Source organism: Leptodactylus fuscus, chromosome 6 (assembly GCF_031893055.1).
Source record: "Leptodactylus fuscus isolate aLepFus1 chromosome 6, aLepFus1.hap2, whole genome shotgun sequence".
NCBI classification, from domain to species: domain Eukaryota; kingdom Metazoa; phylum Chordata; class Amphibia; order Anura; family Leptodactylidae; genus Leptodactylus; species Leptodactylus fuscus.
Window position 1 is genome coordinate 69,049,816 of NC_134270.1, and position 24,425 is coordinate 69,074,240.

Consider the following 24,425-nt stretch of genomic DNA (forward strand, 5'->3'; position numbering starts at 1 on the left):
TGCTACGGACATCTTTAACTCGGGCTACAAGATCAGAACCAGAGGGAGGAGAGGCACTCTTCCATCGGAGAGCGATGAGAGTTTTGGCTGCAGTACAGAGATAAAGAAACAATTTAGACGTGTGCTTACCCAGATGAGCAGGGGGGAGATTGAGGAGATAGATGAGGGGGTCTGTAAGGGACTTGACCTCCAGCCAGAAAGGGTGGATCCCTGGACAGTCCCAAAAAATATGATACAGAGTACCCACTCCTGCCCGGCAATGCCAACACTGGGAAGAGATGTTGGGGTTAAGGGAGTGAAGCAAGGCTGGGGTATGGTACCAATGCATAAGTAGCTTGTATTGGGTCTCACGGAACGTAATACAGGTGTATGATTTAGCTGCACGGGACCAGATAATTTACCATTGGTTCGGGGAGATCTGCCTGTTCAATTCCCCAGACCACTTCTCCATATATTTATGCAATATGGGGCCCTGCCGTCCAGAGGAGGAGAGGATACCATAAATACCAGAGATAAGGCCTGCAGTAGAGGTGCCCGCACAACATAGTTTTTCAAAGACAGTCGGTGGGGACACCTTCAAAGAGCCGAACTGGGTAAAAACAAAATGGACAATCTGCCGGTAATGCAACCATTCAGTGGCGAGTAGAGAGCACCGGTGAGCGTTTTGTGCTCTCCGCGGCAAAACCATTTTTTTTTTAAACCGGACACAAAGTCCTGCATGTCCAACTCTGTGTCCGGTTAAAAAAAAAAAAAAAACTTTTGCGGCGGAGAGCATAAAACGCTCACCGGCGCTTACGGCCAGACACTTTTCAAACCCATTCAAATGAATGGGTTTGAAAAATGACTGCAGGTTTCCGTCTCCTGGCCAGTTTCAGGCAGGAAACCGAAACCTGCAGAACGGAGACCGGGCGCAGATGTGAACGAGCCCTAATTGAAACATGGGAGCCACAAAACCACACACCCAATAATGAAATATAGCTTGAATTTATCAGAGTTTCATTTGCTGAGAAGTGAAAGTGTCACTCGTCCAAATGCAGCTATATCTACACAAGTCATTTCTCAGCTAAATTTGGCAAATCTGATGTCTGTGGTGGTTATACACGCAAGAAAATCCATCCAAATGAGACCTCTTGTCTAAATACATTCTCATTAGTAAACTGGATAACCTGCCTTCATGTGATTGAGTTGCCACAGCTGTTCTGCTTTCTGGCCTTCATTCAGCAAGTCGCATCCTTTTTAAGCCCTGATTATATTACTTGCAACATGAAAGGAAGCTGGCAGGTTTAAGTGCAGTTCACACGTGCTTTCCACAGACAGTACTCCTTTTTCTTTTTTTCTCGATCTATCAGTTTGACATATTCTTACACCTATGGCTTGCATTTTTACTTTTCCAGCACAGGCGCTGGCAGCTACGTCCCCACCAAGCCACAGTCACATGGAGGATGAGATCTTTAACCAATCTAGCAGCACTCCCACCTCCACCACATCAAGCTCTCCTATTCCACCAAGTCCTGCCAATTGTACCACAGTAAGTTCCTTCACCATGAAGTGCCTATCTTCACCTGAACGGTACGCTTTGTTATCACAGTTCTTTTACTTCATAGTTCTAATTGACTGTTGCAGGAAAACTCTGAAGATGACAAGAAAATCCGAGGCAGATCTACAGACAGTGAAGTCAGTCAGGTGAGACAGCACTTGCTTACCATTTCATACTGCACCTTGTTCTAGTTTGTACATGCATCTGTCTTAAGTGCAGTTCACACTTTGTTTTGATGTAACATTAATGGAGAAAATATAGTGGAAAGATTTGTACCTCTACCTATGTTTTGGATTCTAAATTTCTAAATGCTGGTGCAAAGAATTAACTGTGTGAGAGTGACTTAGTTCTTGCCGTCCATTACGCTTCACTCCATAACTACAGAGTGTGAACTGGGCTTCAGTACGTTTGTTTGTTTTTTTTTGTCTTTAAATCCCCTTGGCACAATACTAGAAAGATAAGATAATCCTTTAACAGTCCCACCATGGGGAAATTCAGTGTGTTACAGCATCATGGATAGTACAGTAGTATATAGCAAGAGAGAACACATACAAGCTCATGGCAGATAGAGAAATACTAGGAGTCATTGCAACTAAAAAGAAAGGAAAAACTTCAGGATCATTTAGTTGTTTTTGCGCAGTGATGTTGATAATACAGCCCAACCGCGGTTGGCGGACAGGAGGGGGGGGGGTCACAGCATGTAGATATAACAGGCAGAAATGTTTTTGCAGAGGTGGGGGACATGCAGCTATCACGATAACATGTGGTAGTTCCTTTGTTAGGTGGTGAGATCTCCTGCTCACAGCTGATAGTTCGATATCTTGCGTCAGCACTATTGTTCCTTAACCACAAAAATGCCCCCCACCACCACCAAAAAACATAGTGAGTTTAGAATAAGCACTTTTTTCCTGAGATTGTTTAGTCGCTTACCAGTTTGCATTTCTATGGATGTTTTTAACATTATTTCCAAAAAATACTGTTGTCCAAATTATACTTAAATATTTACAAAGAACATTTTAGAGCTTCCTGTAGCTTGAATCACAGAGCCAGCGCTTGTGTAGTACAGTGTTTATGGTAGAGTATTTGGCTATCTCTGATACATGAGCAGTAGGAGGTTGGAGAGGACTCCTGTTTCCACACACCCTTAGTGCTGTTTTGATTTGTAACAATTACTTCCAGGATCCTTTCCTCTGCTGTAAGGTGTGTTGTGCCGCTAAGTTTATATTCTTTGTGTTTTTTCTTTTGCAGAACTGCATTTCAGTTCATGCAGGGAATGTTGTCCTTCTCCTAGCTTTACAGCGTAAATGTATGTTTCCTTAAAGTGTAGCAGGGTTTTTCCTTTTTTAGTCACCAGCAAAGAACGGTTCTAAAAGTATCCATAACAACCATCATCCGCAGTCCCCTGCAGTGACGCCAAGTTACCAAATAGGAAGCAGTTCCAGCACGTCATCGCTCGGAAATGGACCGGGTACAAACAGCAATGGAGCAGTATCAAACAGCAGCAGTACGAGCAGCAACAGCAGCACCAACAGCAAAAACAACCCGTCCAGTGGACACACGTCTGGTACACCTACACCTTATGCACAGGCCGTGGCTCCTCCTCCATCTAGTACAAATACATCACAACCGAGGCCTCCTAGTGCCCAGCAAAATACAAGCAAGCAAAATGGAGCAACAAGTAAGTGTGGAGGTCAATATTATTCAGCATAGTAAGATAATGTGCCAGCTTGCAATATTGGATAGCTTAGCATCAGGACTCTGGAGTCTTTTTACCGCTTGACTCTTCCTTCCTGCCATGTCCACCATATAAACACAGTCAAAGCTCATCTAATTCACTTAACTTAGATTTTGTATGAGAGTAAATATATAACAAACCATGCATCTAACTATACAGAGTTGGTAACTGTTATGTAATGAATCATTCCAAAGCCCTGACTAGGAGACCTGGATATAAAGCAATTCCTTATCCATTTAAAAATCTTTCCCCCCCCCTCCAACATCATTTGAATGCAGTTCTGTAGAAGCACAAGCATTGTATATCAGCAGGGATTTGTTTTTCTGGTGTTTTTTTGTTTTGTTTTGTTTTTTGTTCGAGTGTGAACATTCAGTTTTCTTACTTAAAGGAAATAATCCTCAAACTTACTCTGTGTAACGAAAACCATAGGTTTGTATAGCTATGAAATTATTCTGCATTACCCTATATTTATGGTGTATAGTATTGCCTAGTAAAGAATGAAAATTGAATGATTGCAGTTTTTGGGTGCATTCACACAGAGTAACGTGCGTGTGAGACTTTGCGTGCCGTAAAAGCTCCCATTGATTTCAATGGGAGCCTAGATCGTATATGCCTCACAAAATAACGCGGCGTATATGATCCAGGCTCCCATTGAAATCAGTGTGAGCTTTTACGGCGCGCAAAGTCTCACACGCCGTATACGTGCCACATTTGGTACTTTTGTTCATGTTACCCTATTACGGTGCAGTCACACGGAGGAAAATGGTGAGGAATTTGGTGTGGAATTTCAGCACTGAAAAACAGCTAGCAGAAAAAGGAACCCATTGAAGTTAATGGGAGGCTTTTTTTTTTTTTTCCCCAGCGCTGAAATTCCACACCAAATTCCTCATCATTTTCCTACATGTGAATGGACCCTTAAATGTTGATGTGGAGGAGCTGTGCTGTGACTTGAAAGTTACCACTCAACAGTTACCATGCCTATCTGATCACAGGCATTCTGCTGTATAAAATAGTGGCTGCTCACTCAGCTCTTTTAGTATAGCCATGTAGTAGTCACAGATGTGCTTAAAGGGGTTGTCTAGGATAACTTGAAATCCCTACACTACTAAACTCCCTCCTACTTTCTAAATAACTTAGATTATGAAAAATGTATAGTTACCCATATTCTGAGTTAAGACAAATTCAGCATGAAACCTGACTCCATTTCAGTGTGAGGCAGATACAGATACTAGCAGAAAAAGCTGATCATTTTTCAGCCAGATTCTGCCTGAAACTCCCAATGAAATGAATTGTGTGGCAGAAGGGCTTTTGTCTAAAACAAACCTATTATGTGTAAAGTGCAGCGCAATTTGCAGGCAGTGTCTTTTATAGAAGGAGGAGCTGAGCATATCGACATATGATTTATTCAGTACAACTTGTTGTATTCATTTACATATTTGCTTTATCTGTACTTGGTACCACCCTCACAACTAGATTACTGATTTAATCAGTGATTGACAACCCTCCGTGTATATGGAGATAGCTGTCAGTCACTGATCCTCCAACTAGATGACTGCGAAGTATAGAAAGAGTAAAGATCTAAATGAATAAAACTATAAGTAAGGCCTTATTCTGCAAAGAAAATATTTGCGTCTGTTCTGTGTCTTTAATCCTTTTTCTCATTTTGGCTCACAAACACTAATGCAAAACCATGATTTGTGAGAACAGCCTTGGGCTAAGGCCACATGTATGGAAACATGATTTAAAAAAAAAAAAAGGTGCAGAAATGGCAATCCCAAAATTGCTTCCATTTTTCTCAGTTTTTATGCTGTGTGTTGTGTTTTTATTTTTTATTTTTATGGTTTCTACTTCATATAAGGGTGAGTTCACACTACGTAAACGGCAGCTTATTCTGAACGTAAAACACGTTCAGAATCAGTGGCGTATAAAGCAGTTCCCATTCATTTCTATGGGAGCCGGCATACGAGCGCTCCCCATAGAAATGAATGGGCTGCTTTTTTTCACTACGAGCACTCCCATTGAAGTGAATGGGATATTCTGGCGTGTACGGCTCGGCATGAGCAGAGCTAGCCGTACACGCCTGTGTAGCCCTACTCTAAAGATATAATTGGATAAGAATTTTGATGTTAAAGAAATATGCACTTTTAACTGCATATTGCTGCAGTTTTGTGATGGGGGGGGGGGTTTGACCACACATTTCTTGGCATTTTTCAGTAAAGCTCACTGCTGAATTCCCATGATGGAAGTTCAGCAGGGTGTCTGACCTGTGTGACCCTAGTTCAAGGGTTAAAGGTTCTTGGGTTAGGCTGACGGCGCATTTAAAACTATAAGAAAACTGTATACAGTTTTTGGTGCACCAGTAATATTAAAAAACAAAAAACCAAACAAACCTTCAAGATTGCAAGCAGTTTTTTTTTTTTTTTTTTTTTTTTCTTTCAATGTATGTGTTAACTTCACTGTGTGCATGCACCCTCCCTTTACTGATTCCTGGTTATGCAGGGCCTGGTGTGATTAGTGGACACACCCTTTAATCACAGGTGGAAATAGTCAGCCTAACAAGCAGAGGTGTCATGGTGTTGCTGGTGCTGCACTGGGCTGCCCTGATTGCTGGAGGAACACTAACCACCTCACTGAAGAAGTGGAAGAGGATGGAATCTTGCCACTGCTAAAGTTTTGTTTCCCGTCTTTCTGCAGGTTATAGCTCTGTAGTAGCAGAAAATTCAGCAGATACTGCACTTAGTAATAGCAGTCAATCACAATCGAGCCAGTCTGTGATTCACAACCCACCAACCAGCACTGCGTGAGTACCAAACTATGCTAAGTCTGCTCTAAGTGCTCTACATGTTCCTATTTAGTGTGGTATATGATGTGTAGCTGTAATGCTTGTGTCTGGGTACTTAGCTGCATGTTGTCTTTGTTTTAATTGACCCAACCACATTGATCTGCTTTTACTGAGGTTTTTTTTTTCTTTCATTTTATTTATTTTATCTAAATATACATTCATTAAACACTGATCCATTGATATCTGAGTATAAAGCATGTCAGTGTTTGTTTTTGATGGACAGAAAAATGGCCCATGTGAATACTCACTGATTGTTTTTTAAAACTTCCATAAAAAAAAAAATGCCTGTCACATGGCTGTTTTTTCACTGTCAAACTGCTTTCTGTAGTCAGGTTAAGCAAAATTAAGGAGTGGGAGGACATGGCGGACTTGGAAGCTAAAGACTCACTGAAATTGATGTGCAACACACTTGGCACATCCTTGATACATCCACTGTCTTGTGCATGACTTGTCTGTTTTTTTCTGTTTCAGGAAAGAGACAAACAGTGTATCACAGCCAGCCAGCAGTAGTAGTACCAGCACTGGGCCCAGCTTACTGTTACCCTTAAATGTAAATCCTCCAAGTTCGCCAACACCCAGCTTCAGTGATCCCAAACCCAGCCAGCCTCTACTAAACGGGCCACCTCAGTTCAGCTCCACCACAGAGATTAAGGCAAGTAGATCTGTCACGTCTGCAGTTTCCTATATAAAATGGTTTGGAAACTGATTTGTAGCCTTAATATGTTGCTCTCTTATGCCATGTTCTAGCTGAAAGTCCACTGGTCTCATGGGCCTTAACGTAAGCAGGAGACTTTATAACTGAATGCCAAAGGAACAGAGCTTACTTGTAGCCAGGGCTAGATTTTCAGTTTTTAGTTAAAGGTGTTATGCCTTCAAAGCGAGTTATAACCATAGAATAGTGGGAGGAGGGACCATTTGTATTTGAAGTGGGAGAGCATTGGAATTGAGTACGGATGCTAATTATTTTTTATTTTTTAAAGGCACCAGAGCCTTTAAGTACACTGAAATCCATGGCAGAACGTGCAGCTATTGGAACTACCTTAGAAGATCCAGTCCCTGCTCTCCACCTGGCTGAACGAGGTAAAGTTTCATCAATGCATAAATGGTTATTTTTATGTTTCAGTAAGGGGCGGAGTCACACCTGCACCTGGTCTCAGCTTTGTGGGTCAGTGTCTGCCCATAAGCGTTTTGTGGTCTCTGCAGCAAAACTTTTTTTTTTAAAAAAAAAATATTTATACAGCCGGTCACACAGTCCCACATGTCCGGTTTAAAAAAAAAAAAAAAAAAAAAAAAAAAACTTTCGCCACGGAGACCACAAAACGCTCACATGCGGGCACTTTGCAAACCCATTCTAGGACAGTAGACAGAAACCTGAAAGCAGAGACCGGGCGCAGATGTGAACCCCGCCCTAAGATATAGTGTCAGGTTTTTGTTTCTCCCAATGAAGTTTCAGGTCACTTTTCTACCATTACATGTCTTGTAAATCTTTCAGCTTATCTGTGCGACATGACATCTCTTTCTGCATATTAAACATTGTAGTTACAGATGGCAAAGTAAGTGCAAGAATAATACTGGAACTTAAAATCTGAATTTCAAGTCTTCTGTTTGTATTTGTGTAGAAATTCTCATCACTACAACCACGACACAACCTCCTGCCACTCAGCCCTCAACTCAGCTCTCAGAAGTGAACATCCCTCTTTCACTGGGTGTGTGTCCTTTGGGTCCTGTTCCCCTTACAACAGATCAGCTTTACCAGCAAGCAATGGAAGATGCAGCATGGCATCATATGCCTCACCCCTCAGACTCGGAGAGGATACGGTGCGTCTTAATATCTCGGTTTATTCCCCATTTGTCTTCTAGACCCCCTTCCTTGCGTACTATGAATATTGGAATTCAGGATTTATGGTGACACTTCTAAAATTAGATGTGTTTAAGTGTAAATAATTTTTTTACATTCAATAGCTCATTTGTATATTCAGGTCTTAGAACTTTGTGTATGCTCATTTTTAAAGGCAATACCTCCCACGGAATCCTTGCCCGACGCCCCAGTATCATCATCAGATGCCCCCACCTCACTCAGACACAGTAGAGTTCTACCAGCGGCTTTCCACAGAGACACTCTTCTTTATCTTTTATTATTTGGAGGTATGCTACAACTGTTCACTTGTTTTCTTTATCAGGCTTTATTAACACAGACTAGTAATAATATAGCTATGCATAATTCTGCTTTCTTTGTATGGATTGTGGATCGATATGGACACTGGTTCTAAGTAGTGGAAATTACTTTAATTTAAGGTGACACTTTGAAGTGGAGTTTCTTCTGTAAATATTAGCGCAGATCTGTGTGTATGGAGACATGTGCTAATGCCATTCATTGGGTGACACTGGAAACGATAGGCTGAAAAATAGAGCTGTGGCAGAATAAGAGTACCCACATGATGTGTAAAGGTGACATTGTCTAAGACTCAATGAAGCAATAACAATAATACATTTTATTTACATATTCTGCAGCACTTTACAAAATGTAAGGCTCAAGTACAGACAAAAAGTTAAATTACAGAGATATAGTCACTTCACACAATGGGACTGAGGGCCCTGCTCACAAGAGCTTACAATCCATGATGTAGAGGGGGCGACACAAAAGGTAGCAGCGGTGACATAGGAGGTAACATTGCTTATACAGTAGGCCACGGCCATTTTTTGTGATGGAGGTTACTAAAAAAAGCTGTATGTCACCAGTCAGTGTCCTTTAATGTGCAGATGGTGCCTGGGCATATAAAAATAATCCAGTTCTGTAGTAATAAATTCTAATCTGAATGTCCATTTTCCAGGGGACTAAAGCACAGTATTTAGCTGCTAAGGCATTGAAAAAGCAGTCATGGAGGTTTCACACCAAATACATGATGTGGTTCCAGAGACACGAGGAGCCGAAGACAATAACAGATGAGTTTGAGCAGGTTTGTGAGGTTTTTTTTTGTTTTGTTTTTTTTTGTATCTATCTACTCCTCATTTCATAAAAGGTTTGACTTGTCATGGTGGAGTTGTCAGAAGTCTTTATTTGTTGGATGTCTGAGTGCTGTAAACCATATCAGTAGCTAAAACAAAAGGGCAAAAGCCCTGTTAAGCACTTTGACCTTTCACCTGTGGACTGTTCTAGGTCAGAGACAGACTGGACAAAATCAGTGCAAATTAGATTGTGCAAAATCACTGGGTGACTTGGCTACAGATCTTCAATCTGCAGTGGTTTTACCTATGGATATCAACCTTTGCAGTGCCCCCTGGTTTTCAAGAATAGAGGAGAAGTATTAGTAGCAGGAAAACCCCTTTAACCCCTTCCCGCCGATGGCATTTTTTTATTTTCGTTTTTGACTCCCCTCCTTCTAAACCCCATAACTTTATTTCTCCGCTCCCAGAGCCATATGAGGTCTTAATTTTTGCGGGACAATTTTTTCTTCATGATGCCACCATTAATTATTCTATATAATGTACTGGGAAGCAGGAAAAAAATTCAGAATGGGGTGGATTTGAAGAAAAAATGCATTTCTGCGACTTTCTTACGGGCTTTGGTTTTACGGCGTTCACTGTGCAGCCAAAATGACATGTCCCCTATATTCTGTGTTTCAGTACGGTTCCAGGGATACCAAATTTATATGGTTTTATTTACATTTTGACCCCTAAAAAAAATTCCAAAACGGTGTTAAAAAATTTTTTTTTCTAAAAGTCGCCATATTCCGACGGCCGTAACTTTTTTATACCTAAGTGTACGGGGATGCATAGGGCGTCTTTTTTTGCGGGGCCGGGTGTACTTTTTAGTTCTACCATTTTCGGGAAATGTTATTGCTTTGATCACTTTTTATTCAAATTTTTATCAGAATCAAAACAGTGAAAAAACGGCGGTTTGGCACTTTTGACTATTTTTCCTGCTACGGCTTTTACCGAACAGGAAAAATATTTTTATAGATTTGTAGAGCGGGCGATTTCGGACGCGGGGATACCTAACATGTATATGTTTCACAGTTTTTAACTACTTTTATATTTGTTCTAGGGAAAGGGGGGTGATTTGAACTTTTTAATACTTTTTATATTTTTTTTATATTTTTTTTTTTTAATTTTTTTGTGCATTTATTAGACCCCCTAGGGGTGTTGAACCCCAGGGGGTCTGATCACTAATGCAATGCATTACAATGCTAATGCATTGCAAAAAATCATCATCTCTTTTGCAGGCTGCATACACCAGCCTGCAAAAGAGAGAATTTGCAGACCGGCTGGGAGCCTTTAACAAGGCTCCCGGCTGTCATGGCAACGTGACGTCGGCCCTGGAGCATTCTCCTGGAGCCGGCGATCCCTGTCAAAATGGCGGCGCCCATGCGCCGCCGGGAAAATGGCGCCTCCGGCGCCTTTGACAGCAGCGCCGGAGGGGTTAATGCCTCCGATTGGTCCGGGGACCGATCGGAGGCATTAGAGCCGGTTGTCTACTGCTTAAAGCAGTAGACACCCGGCGGCTATGACGGCCGCCCGACTCCCGGGCGGTCGCCATAGTTACAGACCCGACAAGCGCAGTACTATTACGGCGCATGTCGGGAAGGGGTTAAGACGAACAACTTTACTGATGTACTTTCACAGTTGAATCCTTTTCTTGTTTAAACTACCATATTCTATGCAGCCTTTTATGGTGTAGCTAAGGTCCCACATTGCGTGAAAACCAAGTGTAGATTGAGCAGAAGGAAGATGTATAGGTGCTTCCTACATATTTCCCATTACTTCTGTAGCCACAACTAGGTTCGGCTCAAATAAATGCAGCCAGGAAAAGGGAACACTTCTGCAATGTGGGACATTTAGCATTAAAGGGATTCTACCACTAAAACACATTTTTTTCTAGTTAACACGTCAGAATAACCTTTAAAAAGGCTATTCGTCTCCTACCTTTGGAAGTGCTCTCCGCCGCGCCGTTCGTTCAAAATACCGGTATGCTAATTAGTTCTCTCTCAGCGATGGGGGCGTCCCCATCGCAGGAGCAGCGATGGGGGCGTCCCCATTGCAGCTCGAAAACCGACCGCAGCGCCGCCTCTATGGTCTTTGGTATCCTCCCCTTCCTTCTTCAGCATCCTGTCGGACACCTGCGCAGTACGCTCTGTTCGGCGAAGATTGACGAACGTACTGCGCATGCGCGAAATTGTGGTGCCCGCACTATGGCTGGGACCGCAATTTCGCGCATGCGCAGTACATTCGGCAATCCTCGCCGAACAGAGCGTACTGCGCAGGCGTCCGACAGGACGCTGAAGAAGGAAGGGGAGGATACCAAAGACCATAGAGGCGGCGCTGCGGTCGGTTTTCGAGCTGCAATGGGGACGCCCCCATCGCTGCGAGAGAACTCATTAGCATACCGGTACAAACCGGTATTTTGAATGAACGGCGCGGCGGAGAGCACTTCCAAAGGTAGGAGACGAATAGCCTTTTTAAAGGCTATTCCGACGTGTTAACTAGAAAAAAATGTGTTTTAGTGGTAGAATCCCTTTAAACTGAGAAGACCACTGCTGTGGGACATTCAACTATTGTATTCAATTTAAAAGTAGTGCGCTACACGCCTAGCTGAGGGTGAGACCCCTGATTTAGACTGTAGTCTTAAATTTTTACAATATATTAGTAATCTTCAGACTACATGATTGTGTAGTTTTCTCACAGACCCGTACATGCATGCACACACAGACTACACATGGCATCCGTGACCTGTATATTTCATTATTGAGCCCAGGCTGCATGTAGGACCTGTTCTGGGTTTTGGCTCACTGCCACCCCCATGGATGTGATTTAATAAGCGGTTCTGTGTATTTGGCATTACTTTGAGAGGGCACTTTAGTATAATTCTGGTGCACATTGTCACATCGTAAGGTTAAGGCCACACAAACTTCTACTGCTGCGGTACACACTGGCCAATAGCAGTGAATGTCACTAACTATACAGTGACAAAAGAATAATGGAAACAAATTGTTTATGGCATGTAAAATGAGTATCCCAACATAGTCCTTCATTATTTGTAATCAAAGTAATTTCTTCAATGGTGGTTTTGATTTGGGGTCAGAATTGTCCAGCCCAACATCCCAAGATTTTAGTTACTCACCATCAGGGTATGTAGTGGTTTTCCCCAAGCATATTCAATTACTAGCACCGTATTACAAAGCACATTACTCTGAGATAGAACAGAGGTAGGATGGTTAAGTAACTTTTGGAGGGGAAAAAAAAAACTTGTAAGTCTTCTGTAAATGAGACATTTGGTGCACTGGGTTGGAGGGTCTTCAGCTCTAGCTGCACAAGTGGTTTGGGTGACGTCTTAGCATTGAGACAAGTCACTCTCACCGCATGTGGTGGGGCAGGCAGGAGATGGTAAGGGTCTGAGTGGTAAAAGCAGTGCTCCAGGGAGCTGAGGGCCTGTCTCTAATGCTCAGACTGTAATGTGGTGGTGACAGCTGAATGTTTGAGGAGGTGATACACTCCTAAATCCTGTAGAGAGGCCATAATGCTATTACTCATGACGAGACTTGAAATGTGTTTTTAAAACGTGTTTTGTCCTTTCTGCAGGGGACATATATTTACTTTGACTATGAAAAATGGGGCCAGAGGAAGAAAGAAGGGTTCACATTTGAGTACCGTTATCTGGAGGATCGTGACCTACAGTGACCTCTCTGCAACACACTCAGCCTTCCAGTGTCACATGGGCAAACCGCGACTGGGGAAAAAGAGGGAGGGGCAGAAGACTACGTCAGTCTCATTCCCAAGAAGAATTGGGAGGAGGGGAAATTCGGACAAACACTTTAATGCATGCAGTTACAAAAAAAACAAAATCTATAACAATTGGATTGTGTGTGGTGGTGGTGGAGAGAGGATGAGAACGTGATCAACACCTGACATCTCACAACACCCTCTGGACTTTACAGAAGAATTCAAGGACAAGAAGCAGAGTAAATTTTTAATGTATTTGGTTAAAATTTAAGAAAAAAAAACAAAATGAACAAAGTGCATAAAAGTCTTTACAAGAGGAAGGAAAAGCTATTCTTCCCCCCCTGGATACTGCTGCAGGTGGGAAGTTCTTGTCTCTACCCAGACGGGTTTCTACTGGCTGCCATTCGTTTTTGTTTTCCTCTTTAAACCAACAAAAACCTTTTTTTGTTTTCTATCATTTTGTCCTTTTTGGCAGATACTGGATCTTTTGTTTTGATAACAAGTGCATCAAAGTTTAAAGTGTTTTATTTTTTATTTTTTTTTCTCTCCCTCCCTTTGCCACTTACCCCACCCCTTCCCATCCTCGATACACGTATCTGTACCGATGGAATTAATGGTATGGAAAGCTGGTTTAAAATATTTTTCGTAACCTATTTTCATTTTGGAAAATATTTATGAATAAATAGTTTTATATGATGTCTTCTCATGCAAGAATATTAATGTGGCTGAAGTTCTTTCTATATTTTATTTGAAGGTTCTGTACAAAAATAAAGGACTGTGCAATGTCTACACAAACTTCACACACATAGTCTAAACCTGATCTGTCACATTTTATGCTGCGGATGTCGTTTCAAATAAGATCTGTCCTACACTATAAACCGGCAATACACTTCAAATAGTTCCATTAAACGCATGGCCCAGATGTGTCAAACTGCAGGCCGTACTCTTATTGAAGGAAAAATACACCTCCGCGTTCTGTCAAATGTGAGAACTCTTATTTTTGTAATCTCACACAAGTCTGAAAGAATATTTTCTTACAGTCTGTATCACAGTGCATATAAGCTTGTATATCTTGAGTCTTTAGTTCAGTTCCACAGAACTTAAAAGGGTATCCCAACCAGAAATAATCACTTCTCCCCTGGAGAACTCTATTAATTGCTAGTACTGCAGATCCTGGTCCCTCATGGTATACAAACTGTAGAAGTCACAGATACCCACTGGGTAGGCAATATATGTTACTGGTGTTAGGACTGGGAAATTATAACCCAAATCAGTTATTTTTAAAGGGATTCTACCATTAAAAACCTTTTTTTTCTGTGAATAACACGTTGGAATAGCCTTTAGAAAGGCTATTCATTTTACCTTTAGGGTGCATTCACACTACGTAACGCCAGCGTGCATCACAGCCGTACACGCCGGTGCTACAGCAGGGCTGCTGAACACTGGCGTTACGTAGTGTGAATGCACCCTTAGATGGGATCTCTGCCGCGCCGTTCCTTAGAAATACCGTTTTTTACCGGTATGTAAATTAGTTCTCTGGCAGTGATGGGGGCGGGCCCCAGCACTGAAAATGTGATGGGGGCGTTCCTACTGCTGCCCGAGAACAGGATCCTGCGTCGCATGTTCTGCTGGATCCTCCCCTTCTTTCTTCGGCGGCGTTACCTCTGTCGGCTCTAGAGCCGACTGCGCATGCGCGGCCATAGTTCCAAGACCGCAATTGTGCGCATGCGCAGTCGGCTCTACTAGTGTCCAACTGGCAGGAGCCAACTGCGTAGGCGTACGACGTAACGCCGAAAAAAGACAAAGAAGGAAGGGGAGGATCCAGCAGAAGATAGAGGCATCGCTGGAGCCGGTTTTCGAGCAGCAGTGGGGACGCCCTCATCACTGCGAGAGAACGAATTAGCATACTGGTAAAAAAACGGTATTTCTAACGAACGGCGCGGCGGAGATCACTTCTAAAGGTAGCAGGACAAATAGCCTTTCTAAAGGCTATTCCGACGTGTTATCTAGAAAAAAAAAAATTTTTAATGATAGAATCCCTTTAATTTTACTTCTATTTTGATTTATTTTGTTTTTTTTTAAAAAAAACTATATGCCACTGAATTTTGTTTTTTGTTAGTCACATATCAGCAATCCTGACTGGATAATGAGCCAGTTCCCAATTAATTCAGCTGGCTGGCCATTTCAGTGACTTTTTAGGGTCCATTCACATGGAGGAAAATGGTGATGAATTTGGTGTGGAATTTCAGCGCTGAAAAAAAACAAGCCTCCCATTGACTTCAATGAGTTTTTGTTTCGCTGGGAGGCTTTTTTTTTTTTTTTCTTTCAGCGCTGAAATTCCACACCAAATTCCTCACAATTTTCCTCCATGTGAATGGACTCTTAGGCTGAGTTCACACAGGGTATTTTGGTCAGGATTTTGAAGCCGTATCCGCCTCAAAATCCTGACCAAAAAGACAGCTCCCATTGAAGTTAACAGGAGCTGGTCAGTTCTTTTTTCCAGGAGCCGTTTGTTCTGGCTCCCAAAAAAAGAACAGACATGCTCATGCTTCAGGCCCATTCATTCAGGCATAATCCGGAGCGGAGTGTGTGACTGGATGTCAGTGCACTGCATTGGCATCCAGCCGCAGCTACCCGTATTTTGGATCAGAACCTGAGGTGATGTCCGCCTCCGGTTCTGGACCAAAAAACCCTCTGTGAACTCTGCCTTAGTTTAATTTTTCAGCCCTAACTGGTACCTTTTGTAAAATTCAATAGTGCACTGTGTGCATGAGGAGAAACACTATATCAGGCCATGTGACTTATTCAGTTTTTGTTTTTTCTTTTTAATAGTTTTTTTTTTTTTTCTTCTGCAGTCTCCATCTCTAATTCTGGGAGTTAGAGGACTTCCTATTAGTTGATGAGTTGCCTCGTACTCCTGTTTTACTCTCGCTCTCTCCTCCCCAGTCTTCTATTTAATTTAATACTATTTTGAGCTTAAATCGGTCTTGATGATGTGAGATGGATTTAAGAGAGATTTGTGAGTGAGTAGGAGAGGTGGTGAAACTTATTATTATTTATTTATATAGCACCATTAATTCCATGGTGCTTTAAATCTGTGGAGCAAACTGGTATTGTTCCCTAAGACACCTATTACAAAGATTATGTTCACGTATACTATTGTATGCAGCTGGATGAAAAGTTAGTGACTGTTGACAGTACCTTGTGTGGTACTGTTATGAGAGCTGGACCTTAGGGTCCATTCATAATTGGACATTAACCCCATGACAAATGAGATTTAATCTGATTGAAGTTATGTAAAGAATAGAGATGAGCGAGTAGTATTCAATTGAGTAGGTATTCGATTGAATACTGCGGTATTCGAAATATTCATACTCTATCGAATACTACTCGCTATTTGCAGTAAAGATTTGATTCAGAACCAGCGTTGATTGACCGAATGCTTTACAGTGTACAGCATTCGGCCAATCAACGCTGGTTCTGCCGGAGGCTCATCTGTGAGGAGGTGGATTCTAAGATCGGACCACAGCAGTCTTCATTGTGGTCCGATATTAGACTCCGCTTCGTCACAGACGAGCCTGCAGCAAAACCAGCGTTGTTTGGCCGAATGTTGTACAATGTATAGCATTCGGCCAATCAATGCTGGTACTGCAGGACAAGTAAGGGCTGGTTCACATTAGCGCTTGCCTCCTGTCCGGAAGGAGTCTGCAGGAGGACCCCCCAACCCCGAACGGAATATCAGCACAACTTAAGAACACGGACCCCATAGCATATAATGGGCTCCGTGTGCTTGCCACGCACTGCCTGCACACGGATCCCGTTATAGTCTATGGGGTCCGTCCGCTTTAACTGCACAGCGCTCCTCCTCAACTGCACTTGGCTCCTCCTAAACACTCTCCTCCTGCTACTCGTGGACTTGGTGACTTTCCTTTAGTCGAATAGTGGTTTCCCCTGAAATGAGCATTTGTTCCCATAGACTGTAATAGGATTCGATCGAGTAGTCAAATATTGAGGTTCTACTCGATACGAATATCGAATCTTGAATATTTCACTATTCGCTCATCTCTAGTAAAGAAACCTTGCCAAAAAATGAAAACACACCTACGAGAAAATATTTAGATCATGAAGACAAAAGGCTGCAGCAATTTAGTTGTGCATGTTCTGACGGGCAAACAGCCTATTTATAATGGATTGTCTTACATTTAGGGGTCAGTATATTTGTATCTATATTTAAAACAACAACAAAAAAAACACAACCTGTTAGCCGCAGCCATTAAGAGACCACCCAGCCGTGAGCTATACAGCTGAGCCTAGAGAAGATTAGTTCCATTCTTCTGATCGGCATATTAGAGTGTGCAATTCATAAGGTAACCACCTGCAACAATGAGGTAAGTCTATGCAGGCTCTAATGACACACAGTGCTGTCTCTGTATTATCGTCCGCTTCTCCATTCTTCTTCTCGGATCTTGGGTTTTCGCGCTAACTGAGGATTAAATTGAGAATTGTATCGTCTCTTTCGGTCGTCAATCTCCTGTTCTTCAGTTGACTGCTCCTTTTTACCAGACAGTAGAGCTTCAGCACGCGCCCTCTCTACAGCTTCTCTCTTTAACCGCTCTTGTCTCAGCTGTTCTATTGAAGGCTTGGCTACCCTATGTGATAGGAAAAAAAAAATTAAATTAGCAGCTGGAACTGCAAGGCTGGGCCTGTGAGCGTTGTCCGTACTCTGTAAGCCCTGGCAGAGAGAAGCAGCCAACACACGGGACAAACATGATTTAAGATAAGTCTGATTAAATTGCATAATATAGAAGTGTAATTGTCATTTTAATTTTTTTTTTAATTGTGTAGGGGGAAAGGTTAATAAAGCTAATATACTTTATTAAGGGAGGTGGGCTATATCAATATTCTATCTGAGTGTAACTAAGGGCTCGTTCACATCTGCGCCGGCTCTCCGTACTTCAGGTTTCCGTTTCCTGCATAAAACAGAGGCAGGAGACGGAAACCTGCAGGAGTCTTTCTCACCTATTCATTTCAATGGGTGAGAAAGCTGTCCGGCCGTGAACGGCGGTGAGCGTTTTAGGCTCTCCGCCGCGAAACCGGGTTTTATAATCCGGACACAGAGTCGGACATGCAGTACTCTGTGTACAGATTAACAAAAACGGTTTTGCGGCGGACAGCCTAAAACGCTCACGGCAGGACCCGGTCTATGGTTTCCGTCTTCTGGCATGCAGAAGACGGAAACCATAGAACGGAGACCCTGAACGCAGGTGTGAACCTAGCGTAAGAAGAGCCCATAGGAATAGAGTGGACTTCACACTTCTGTGGTGCAATAAAATAGTGCTTTTATTGTCAGATCGGGTAGTGGAAATAGTGGAAAAACTAAAGACTCTATTTCACTATTTGTACTACCTGATCTCACAAGCACTCTTATTGCACCACAGAAGTGTGAAGTCCACTCTATTCTTTGCAAGACAGGCTTGGACCCTACTTGAACACTATTGAGCAAACCTGCCACACCTTGTTGTTAAGAGCCCATACACACTACGATAGATAAACTAATACTGTGTTTTTAAAACACATTCTTAAACTACTCTGACCCCGTCTTTCCTGTCTACACTAATTCTTATACAACTTATTAATTGGCTTACTTTCTGGCAACAAAGAAGTGCTAAAATGTTGGCGCACAGTGTCACATGTTAATCCCACCCATTTGTCAAAGTGCAGAAACTACTAGAAAGCATTTAGTAAAACATTTAGTAAATTGTGTGTATGCAAGTTTTTTGGTGCATATTAATCCAGAATTCTGGCATATTTTCATTAACTGCAGTTGCTAAACATACAGAGGCTCTTTCCTGCTTTTGCTATTCCTACTGTGCAGGTTCACTAACAATTTTACCATGAATCTAAAGTTTTATATGAAATAAGGACTTACACTAGGTTCATTAGCATTCGGAATTCCATTCATGTCAAACGGAAATCTAATCCGCTTAAAAAAAAAAGCGGTTACTCATGGACCCCATAGACTATAATGGGGTCTGTCCGCTTTCCGTCAGAAAAATGCGGAGAGAAAAGCCCTGAAATTTTAAAAGGGGCTCTATCAGTAAAATGATGCTGTATGAGCCCCAAGTATGCATGAATAGACTTTAATAAGCTGATGAAGATGAATGAAAAGAGATGATCTGCGGACACTCCTCGAGCCTTAAAACATTCGTAGCTTTATTCCATATAAGTTAAAAAATAGTATACACAAGGTGTCCAAAGGAAAATACACACAGTGCGTTAAAAGAAGACGCTTACGCGTTTCGGGGTTGCCCCCTTAATCATAGCATGTTCACTTTACAAAATCTTCGGACTTATAAATATAGTACACAGGTGTGATGCTTAATTGCCCTGTCACATGACAAAGTGTGATATATCGGAGTACAATAAAGTTATAATATTCAAACCATAGAGCTTTTACAGAGTGTTTATATTAATATAGTTTAATATAAACACTCTGTAAAAGCTCTATGGTTTGAATATTATAACTTTATTGTACTCCGATATATCACACTTTGTCATGTGACAGGGCAATTAAGCATCACACCTGTGTACTATATTTATAAGTCCGAAGATTTTGTAAAGTGAACATGCTATGATTAAGGGGGCAACCCCGAAACGCGTAAGCGTCTTCTTTTAACGCACTGTGTGTATTTTCCTTTGGACACCTTGTGTATACTATTTTTTAACTTATATGGAATAAAGCTACGAATGTTTTAAGGCTCGAGGAGTGTCCGCAGATCATCTCTTTTCATTCATCTTCATCAGCTGATTTCCTCTCCGGTCCGGAGGCAAGATCTTGCACCTCCATAGAAGCCACAGATAGTGGTAAGACGCAGCTCCTTCACTTCATATATTAAGACTTTAATAAGGCCATTCAGGCATTGCTACTGTTATATTAAACAAACCCCCCCCCCCCCCTCCGTTTTAAAGTAAAACTATAAAAACATATATGTAAATGATACCTGAATGTGCACGCTGGGCGGTCGTGCACGATCCGATGTCACCTTCAGTCCCTCCTTCCTCTTTCTTCTTCCAGCAACGTCCTCCTCTTCTGGATCTTCTCCGCCTTCATCTTCTGTTTTTCCGGTGGGTTGTGTTCAAATACAGCGCACGCGCCGCCATTTTTGTTGTAGTTCTAAGTATTCTTAGCATGCGCAGAACGCTCACGAACGTCTTCATATCCGGAAGAAAAGAAGATGAAGGCGGAGAAGAGCCAGAACAGGAGGACGTTGCTGAAAGAGGAAGGAGGGACCGAAAATGACGTCGGATCGTGCACGACCACCCAGCGTGCACGTTCAGGTATCAATTACATATATGTTTTTATAGTTTTATTTTAAAATGGGTAGGGGGTTTAAAATAAGATTAGCAGTGCCTGAATGGCCTTTTTAAAGACTATTCACGCATACGTGGGGCTCATACAGCATCATTTTGCGGATAGAGCCCCTTTAAGTGGGTTCAAAAATGGAAACTCCAAACGTAGAGTAAGCTCTTGTGTGAACTTTCTTGTTAGATTCACTTCTGGGTTTAGCTCTAAAAACTGCATATGTAATTCCAGCCTGAGGGTCCATTCACACGGAGTAAACGTGCGCTCATTTTGGCAAAATACATCAGTAAAAAAAAATGTCATTAAAGTCAATGGGAGTCTAATTTTTACACCTGTATTTTGCCAAAATGAGCGCATGTTTACTCCGTGTGAATGGAGCCTAAGACCTCGTATTCTGGTCAGGATTTATAGACTAAAACCAAGAATGGATCCTAAACAGAAGAGGTGCAGTGCTTTCCATTATACTTTTTTGTTTGCTTGTATTCCACCCTGGTTTCATTATGAACGACAGCAGTTGCATCACTTTCTTACATTGGCATAAGAAAGGCAAAACAAAAAAAGAAAAAGAAGCCCACTACAGCACTGCCATCACAAAACCAAGGCGTTTGTTCACCCAGAGGCTATGGTCTATAGCAGAGGTGCTCACACTTTGTCAGCATGTGAGCTACTTCTTTAAATGACCAAGCCCTAAGATCGACTACCCACTTTTTGTGGGTGAGGTGGGGCGTGTCTGTGGGTGGGTCAGTGCATGTGGGCGTGGCCAGGCGGATCGTGAGAGGTGGCCGCCCAGGCATCCCCGCTGTCTGCTTCTTCACAGCGCAGGCTGAGAGTTATCTCTGGACACTGGCAGGCTGGGGCTGCGGCAGCCCCGCCTGCCGGTGTCAGTAGATGACTCTCAGCCTGCACTGTGAAGCAGCAGCACCCCGGCCCCCTCCATCCCTAAGAGCGGCCTGCAGGGTGCTTGTTCACAGCGCAGGCTGAGAGTCATCTACGGACACTGGCAGGCGGGGCTGCGTGCCTGCCAGTGTCCAGAGATAACTCTCAGCCTGCGCTGTGAAGAAGCAGACAGCGGGGATGCCTGGCTGCATCCCGCGATCGACCCATACGTCCATTGCGATCGACCGGTAGATCGCGATTGACGTATTGGGCAATCCCTGGTCTATAGTAAAGGTAGTGCCACTAACACACAGCTATGATCTCTTATCAGTGCAAGGCGTATCAGAAGCAATCTCACTCCAGAGTAAAGCTGGGAGCAAAGTGTCACCCATCTCTACTTGTAGTCAAGCTGTAGTCCTACCATTTGTGCTGTATGCTGCAATTCTAGATCTTACCAACTCCAGTTCTTAGTAGGCACTGACTCCAGTGCAGTTGGTATTTTCTCTGTAGTTCTCCCCGTGCTGTTATTTCTCAACAGCTAATATTCTGCTTCAGGCTCTGTACTGTCAAGTGGGCGGTGTCAGGCAGGAGCAGGGTGATCCAATAAGATGTGGACAGCGTCAGAGCTCAGACTCACACCCTGTGTCTGCTCCTGTGCCCGTGTCCTGTGGAGCAACGTCTACTAAAATATGCAAAGCGCAAGATGTGTTGAAAGGTCCTCTTTCAACCCCTTAGGGATTTTTTTGTTTGTTTTTTTACCAAAATGTCAAAAATATAATCATTCAGGAGAATCCACCCAAAACCTAAAGAGAACAAATAGCCCCTTAAATGAAGACATTTACAAGGTGCACTGTGGTGTCTCACATACCCCTTCTTATCGATTCCTTTCTCTCTCACTTTTTTGTGCTCTTTCTTGTCAGAGTGTTTTTTTTTCTCCCCTGTTTTCTTATGAAGATATTTTTCCATCTCATTCATGGGGTCCAGCAACCGTTTCAGTTTATCATCCTTTGCTGTGTCCTCTTTTTCCTTTTGGTGACGGACAGGTACTTCTTGGTACCAGGGGCGACTTGTCTGGGCTTCTGCTGCACTCTGGCCCAAGTACGTCAGAATCCCCAAAGCCTTTTCTTGACGTTCCTTCAAAAAAAATAAAAAAAAATAAATAAATAAGAACACATAAATTTACCTCATAGTAAATGATAATAAGCCAAGCAAGCAGAAGAAATTACCTTCTCATTTTGTTTTTCTTCTTCATATTCCTTATTTCCACGTGTGGTACCTTTGCCCTCCTCCACGTCATGAAAAAAATTTATGTGACCAGACTCCTGGTGCACTTCCACTACTGCTGACCTATCGGTGGAGGACTCTGGTAAAGACAGGCGCGCCTTTTTACGTAGAAAATCAGTACGAGCCTGAAATGTGAATTGGATACAGACAAATTATGTGACACACAATCTACATACAAAAATAAATATTCCAAATTTATGTTCATCTTGGTATTCCAACTTGTGATGTATGAGCCTAACGTTCCATGGGTTTACCAGGATGTGATACTGACAACCTAGGATTAGAGATGAGCGAGTAGTATTCGATCAAATACCTCCCCTGCATACATATTGGTGTACTCGGTCGAATACCACAAGGTAAACGCAGTACAAATTCGATGCCCCTCCCACCTTCCCTGGCGCTATTTTTACACCAACATCTATGCAACATCAGCGTTCTGCTTCCTACAACTCCTTTTTAAAACTTGAGCCATCTGCCCCAAACCTGACTACACCCAGTTCTTATGCACCCTCTCTTTCAAGATCTGCACCCCAATAGCACCATTACATTTTCATCTTGTATTGGCCAGATTGGGCAGTCCTGACTATGGAGTATGTGACAGACTGCTTACAAGGAAAAACTAAATTTCCCGGGTTCACATTTGGTCTGTCTGCTTTGTAACTGTCCATTCTTCCTAAGAGAAATCATTCATGCACTGCACTTGATCCATCTGTTATTCCTCATGTACAGGAATAAGTGGGTGCTTCCATTGTGGGGCGAGTTTTCAGTAGAATGCACTGAGAATGACACCCAACTGATTTCCGTTATGCATCGACGTCTATGGGGCTTCCTATCCTTTCCATTCTGATGCCACAGGGGATTATAGATCCAGTCCTATCCTGTTCTGTGTTATTGGAGCAGAATGAATTGGAAACCCCATATATGTGAATACATAACAAAATGCACTGGGATGTCACTCTAAGAGCCAACTGAGTGCATTCTGCTGTAAAGTCGTACGCTTGGTCGTGTGCATAGGTCTCATTAGGGAACATGTATGGTTATGTAGCCCCGATCTAATAAGCAGCTATACGTCAAGTCCAAATTGAGAATGCTTGTCCTGAATGAAGACGGACTACAGGTCATATGCACTGGCAGTAGTGCTCGGACACTCGGGGACTTCATTGGCCTTTTTCTTGTGACAAACACTTTAGCTGACTGCTACGAGTGACTACTTATATAGATATGATGATGATTGTATTGTGGGATTAACCCAATTTCGGATATTTATTTCCATGGCAACCTTCATGTAAAAATACTGCTGGATTACTGTGAAATCATGTTCATAGTTTGCTTCCACAGCCCTACTACAGCTATTAACCCTGAATCCCTCTGGTGTCAGCCACTGATTGCACAGCATAGCTGATGTATATGGCACAGTGGTAACCATTACTGCAGCACTACGATCCAACAACAAAGGATATGACTAGGAAGCTACCTCTTGCTCTGCTAGCTCCGCCCTCTTTCTGCGCTGTCGCTCCTCCTCCGCGGCCTGGGCCTCATCTTTCCGCACCCGCGCAATGTTGTCCTTATTGCGCACATGCCAGCTCTTTTTAGGAAGGATGTTCATCTTCAGGTCACGTGGTTAATAATCTGTAATGGCCGCCGCTTTTTTCTTCCCTCATACACTGACGATCTCCACTTCGCCGCCGTAAACCAAAGCTCCGAGTCCGTACAAATCTTAAGTAGTAAAAGCTTCTTCGGGTTCTTGCTTACACACTCGTTACTTCCTTACCAGCAAGTAAGTGATTGGACAGGGAGCTGTAACGTCATAACAATGCGCCAGGTTTCTATTGGTAGAATGGTAAATCATGTGACCGCAGGGAATCACGTGGTAGAAGTGGGCGTTTCGAATGGTTTGTTCGGCCATGTTTGCTATGGGAATGTCTGCCCTGACTGAGTGAGCTTGCTCGGGGTTAGCTGCATGGTCAGAGCTCGCTGGGATTCAGTGAGGTTCACAAGGCACAAATACCACATCTTATTATCTGTAGTGCCATTGTAATGGATAATATAATAGTAGGGGATGTCCTGCGAG

The 24,425-nt window shown here is 42.7% G+C and overlaps 2 protein-coding genes across 8 annotated transcripts in view; one reads left to right on the forward strand and one right to left on the reverse strand.

Moving 5' to 3' along the window:
• The window catches only part of CNOT3 (CCR4-NOT transcription complex subunit 3), a 35,833-nt gene extending 22,708 nt beyond the window's left edge, over window positions 1–13,125 (forward strand). For 6 of the 7 annotated variants that reach the window (XM_075280186.1, XM_075280191.1, XM_075280190.1 and 3 more), the window contains 10 exons: window positions 1,395–1,528; window positions 1,624–1,683; window positions 2,885–3,215; window positions 5,967–6,072; window positions 6,586–6,766; window positions 7,095–7,194; window positions 7,734–7,932; window positions 8,127–8,259; window positions 8,946–9,071; window positions 12,691–13,125. In XM_075280186.1, coding sequence (XP_075136287.1) covers window positions 1,395–1,528; window positions 1,624–1,683; window positions 2,885–3,215; window positions 5,967–6,072; window positions 6,586–6,766; window positions 7,095–7,194; window positions 7,734–7,932; window positions 8,127–8,259; window positions 8,946–9,071; window positions 12,691–12,789 — 1,469 coding nt within the window. In that variant the 3' untranslated portion in view covers window positions 12,790–13,125. The remainder of the gene's footprint in view (window positions 1–1,394; window positions 1,529–1,623; window positions 1,684–2,884; window positions 3,216–5,966; window positions 6,073–6,585; window positions 6,767–7,094; window positions 7,195–7,733; window positions 7,933–8,126; window positions 8,260–8,945; window positions 9,072–12,690) is intronic. The other variant, XM_075280192.1, reaches the window with a different exon arrangement.
• A 3,562-nt stretch (window positions 13,126–16,687) lies between these two features.
• Window positions 16,688–24,108, reverse strand: LENG1 (leukocyte receptor cluster member 1). Its single transcript, XM_075278570.1, has 4 exons — window positions 23,829–24,108; window positions 22,297–22,479; window positions 21,939–22,204; window positions 16,688–17,480 (listed from the first exon to the last, which is right to left on the reverse strand). Exons 1-4 carry the CDS (start codon window positions 23,958–23,960, stop codon window positions 17,264–17,266), a joined length of 798 nt encoding a protein of 265 aa, XP_075134671.1. The 5' UTR covers window positions 23,961–24,108; the 3' UTR covers window positions 16,688–17,263.
• Window positions 24,109–24,425: the final 317 nt, after the last annotated feature.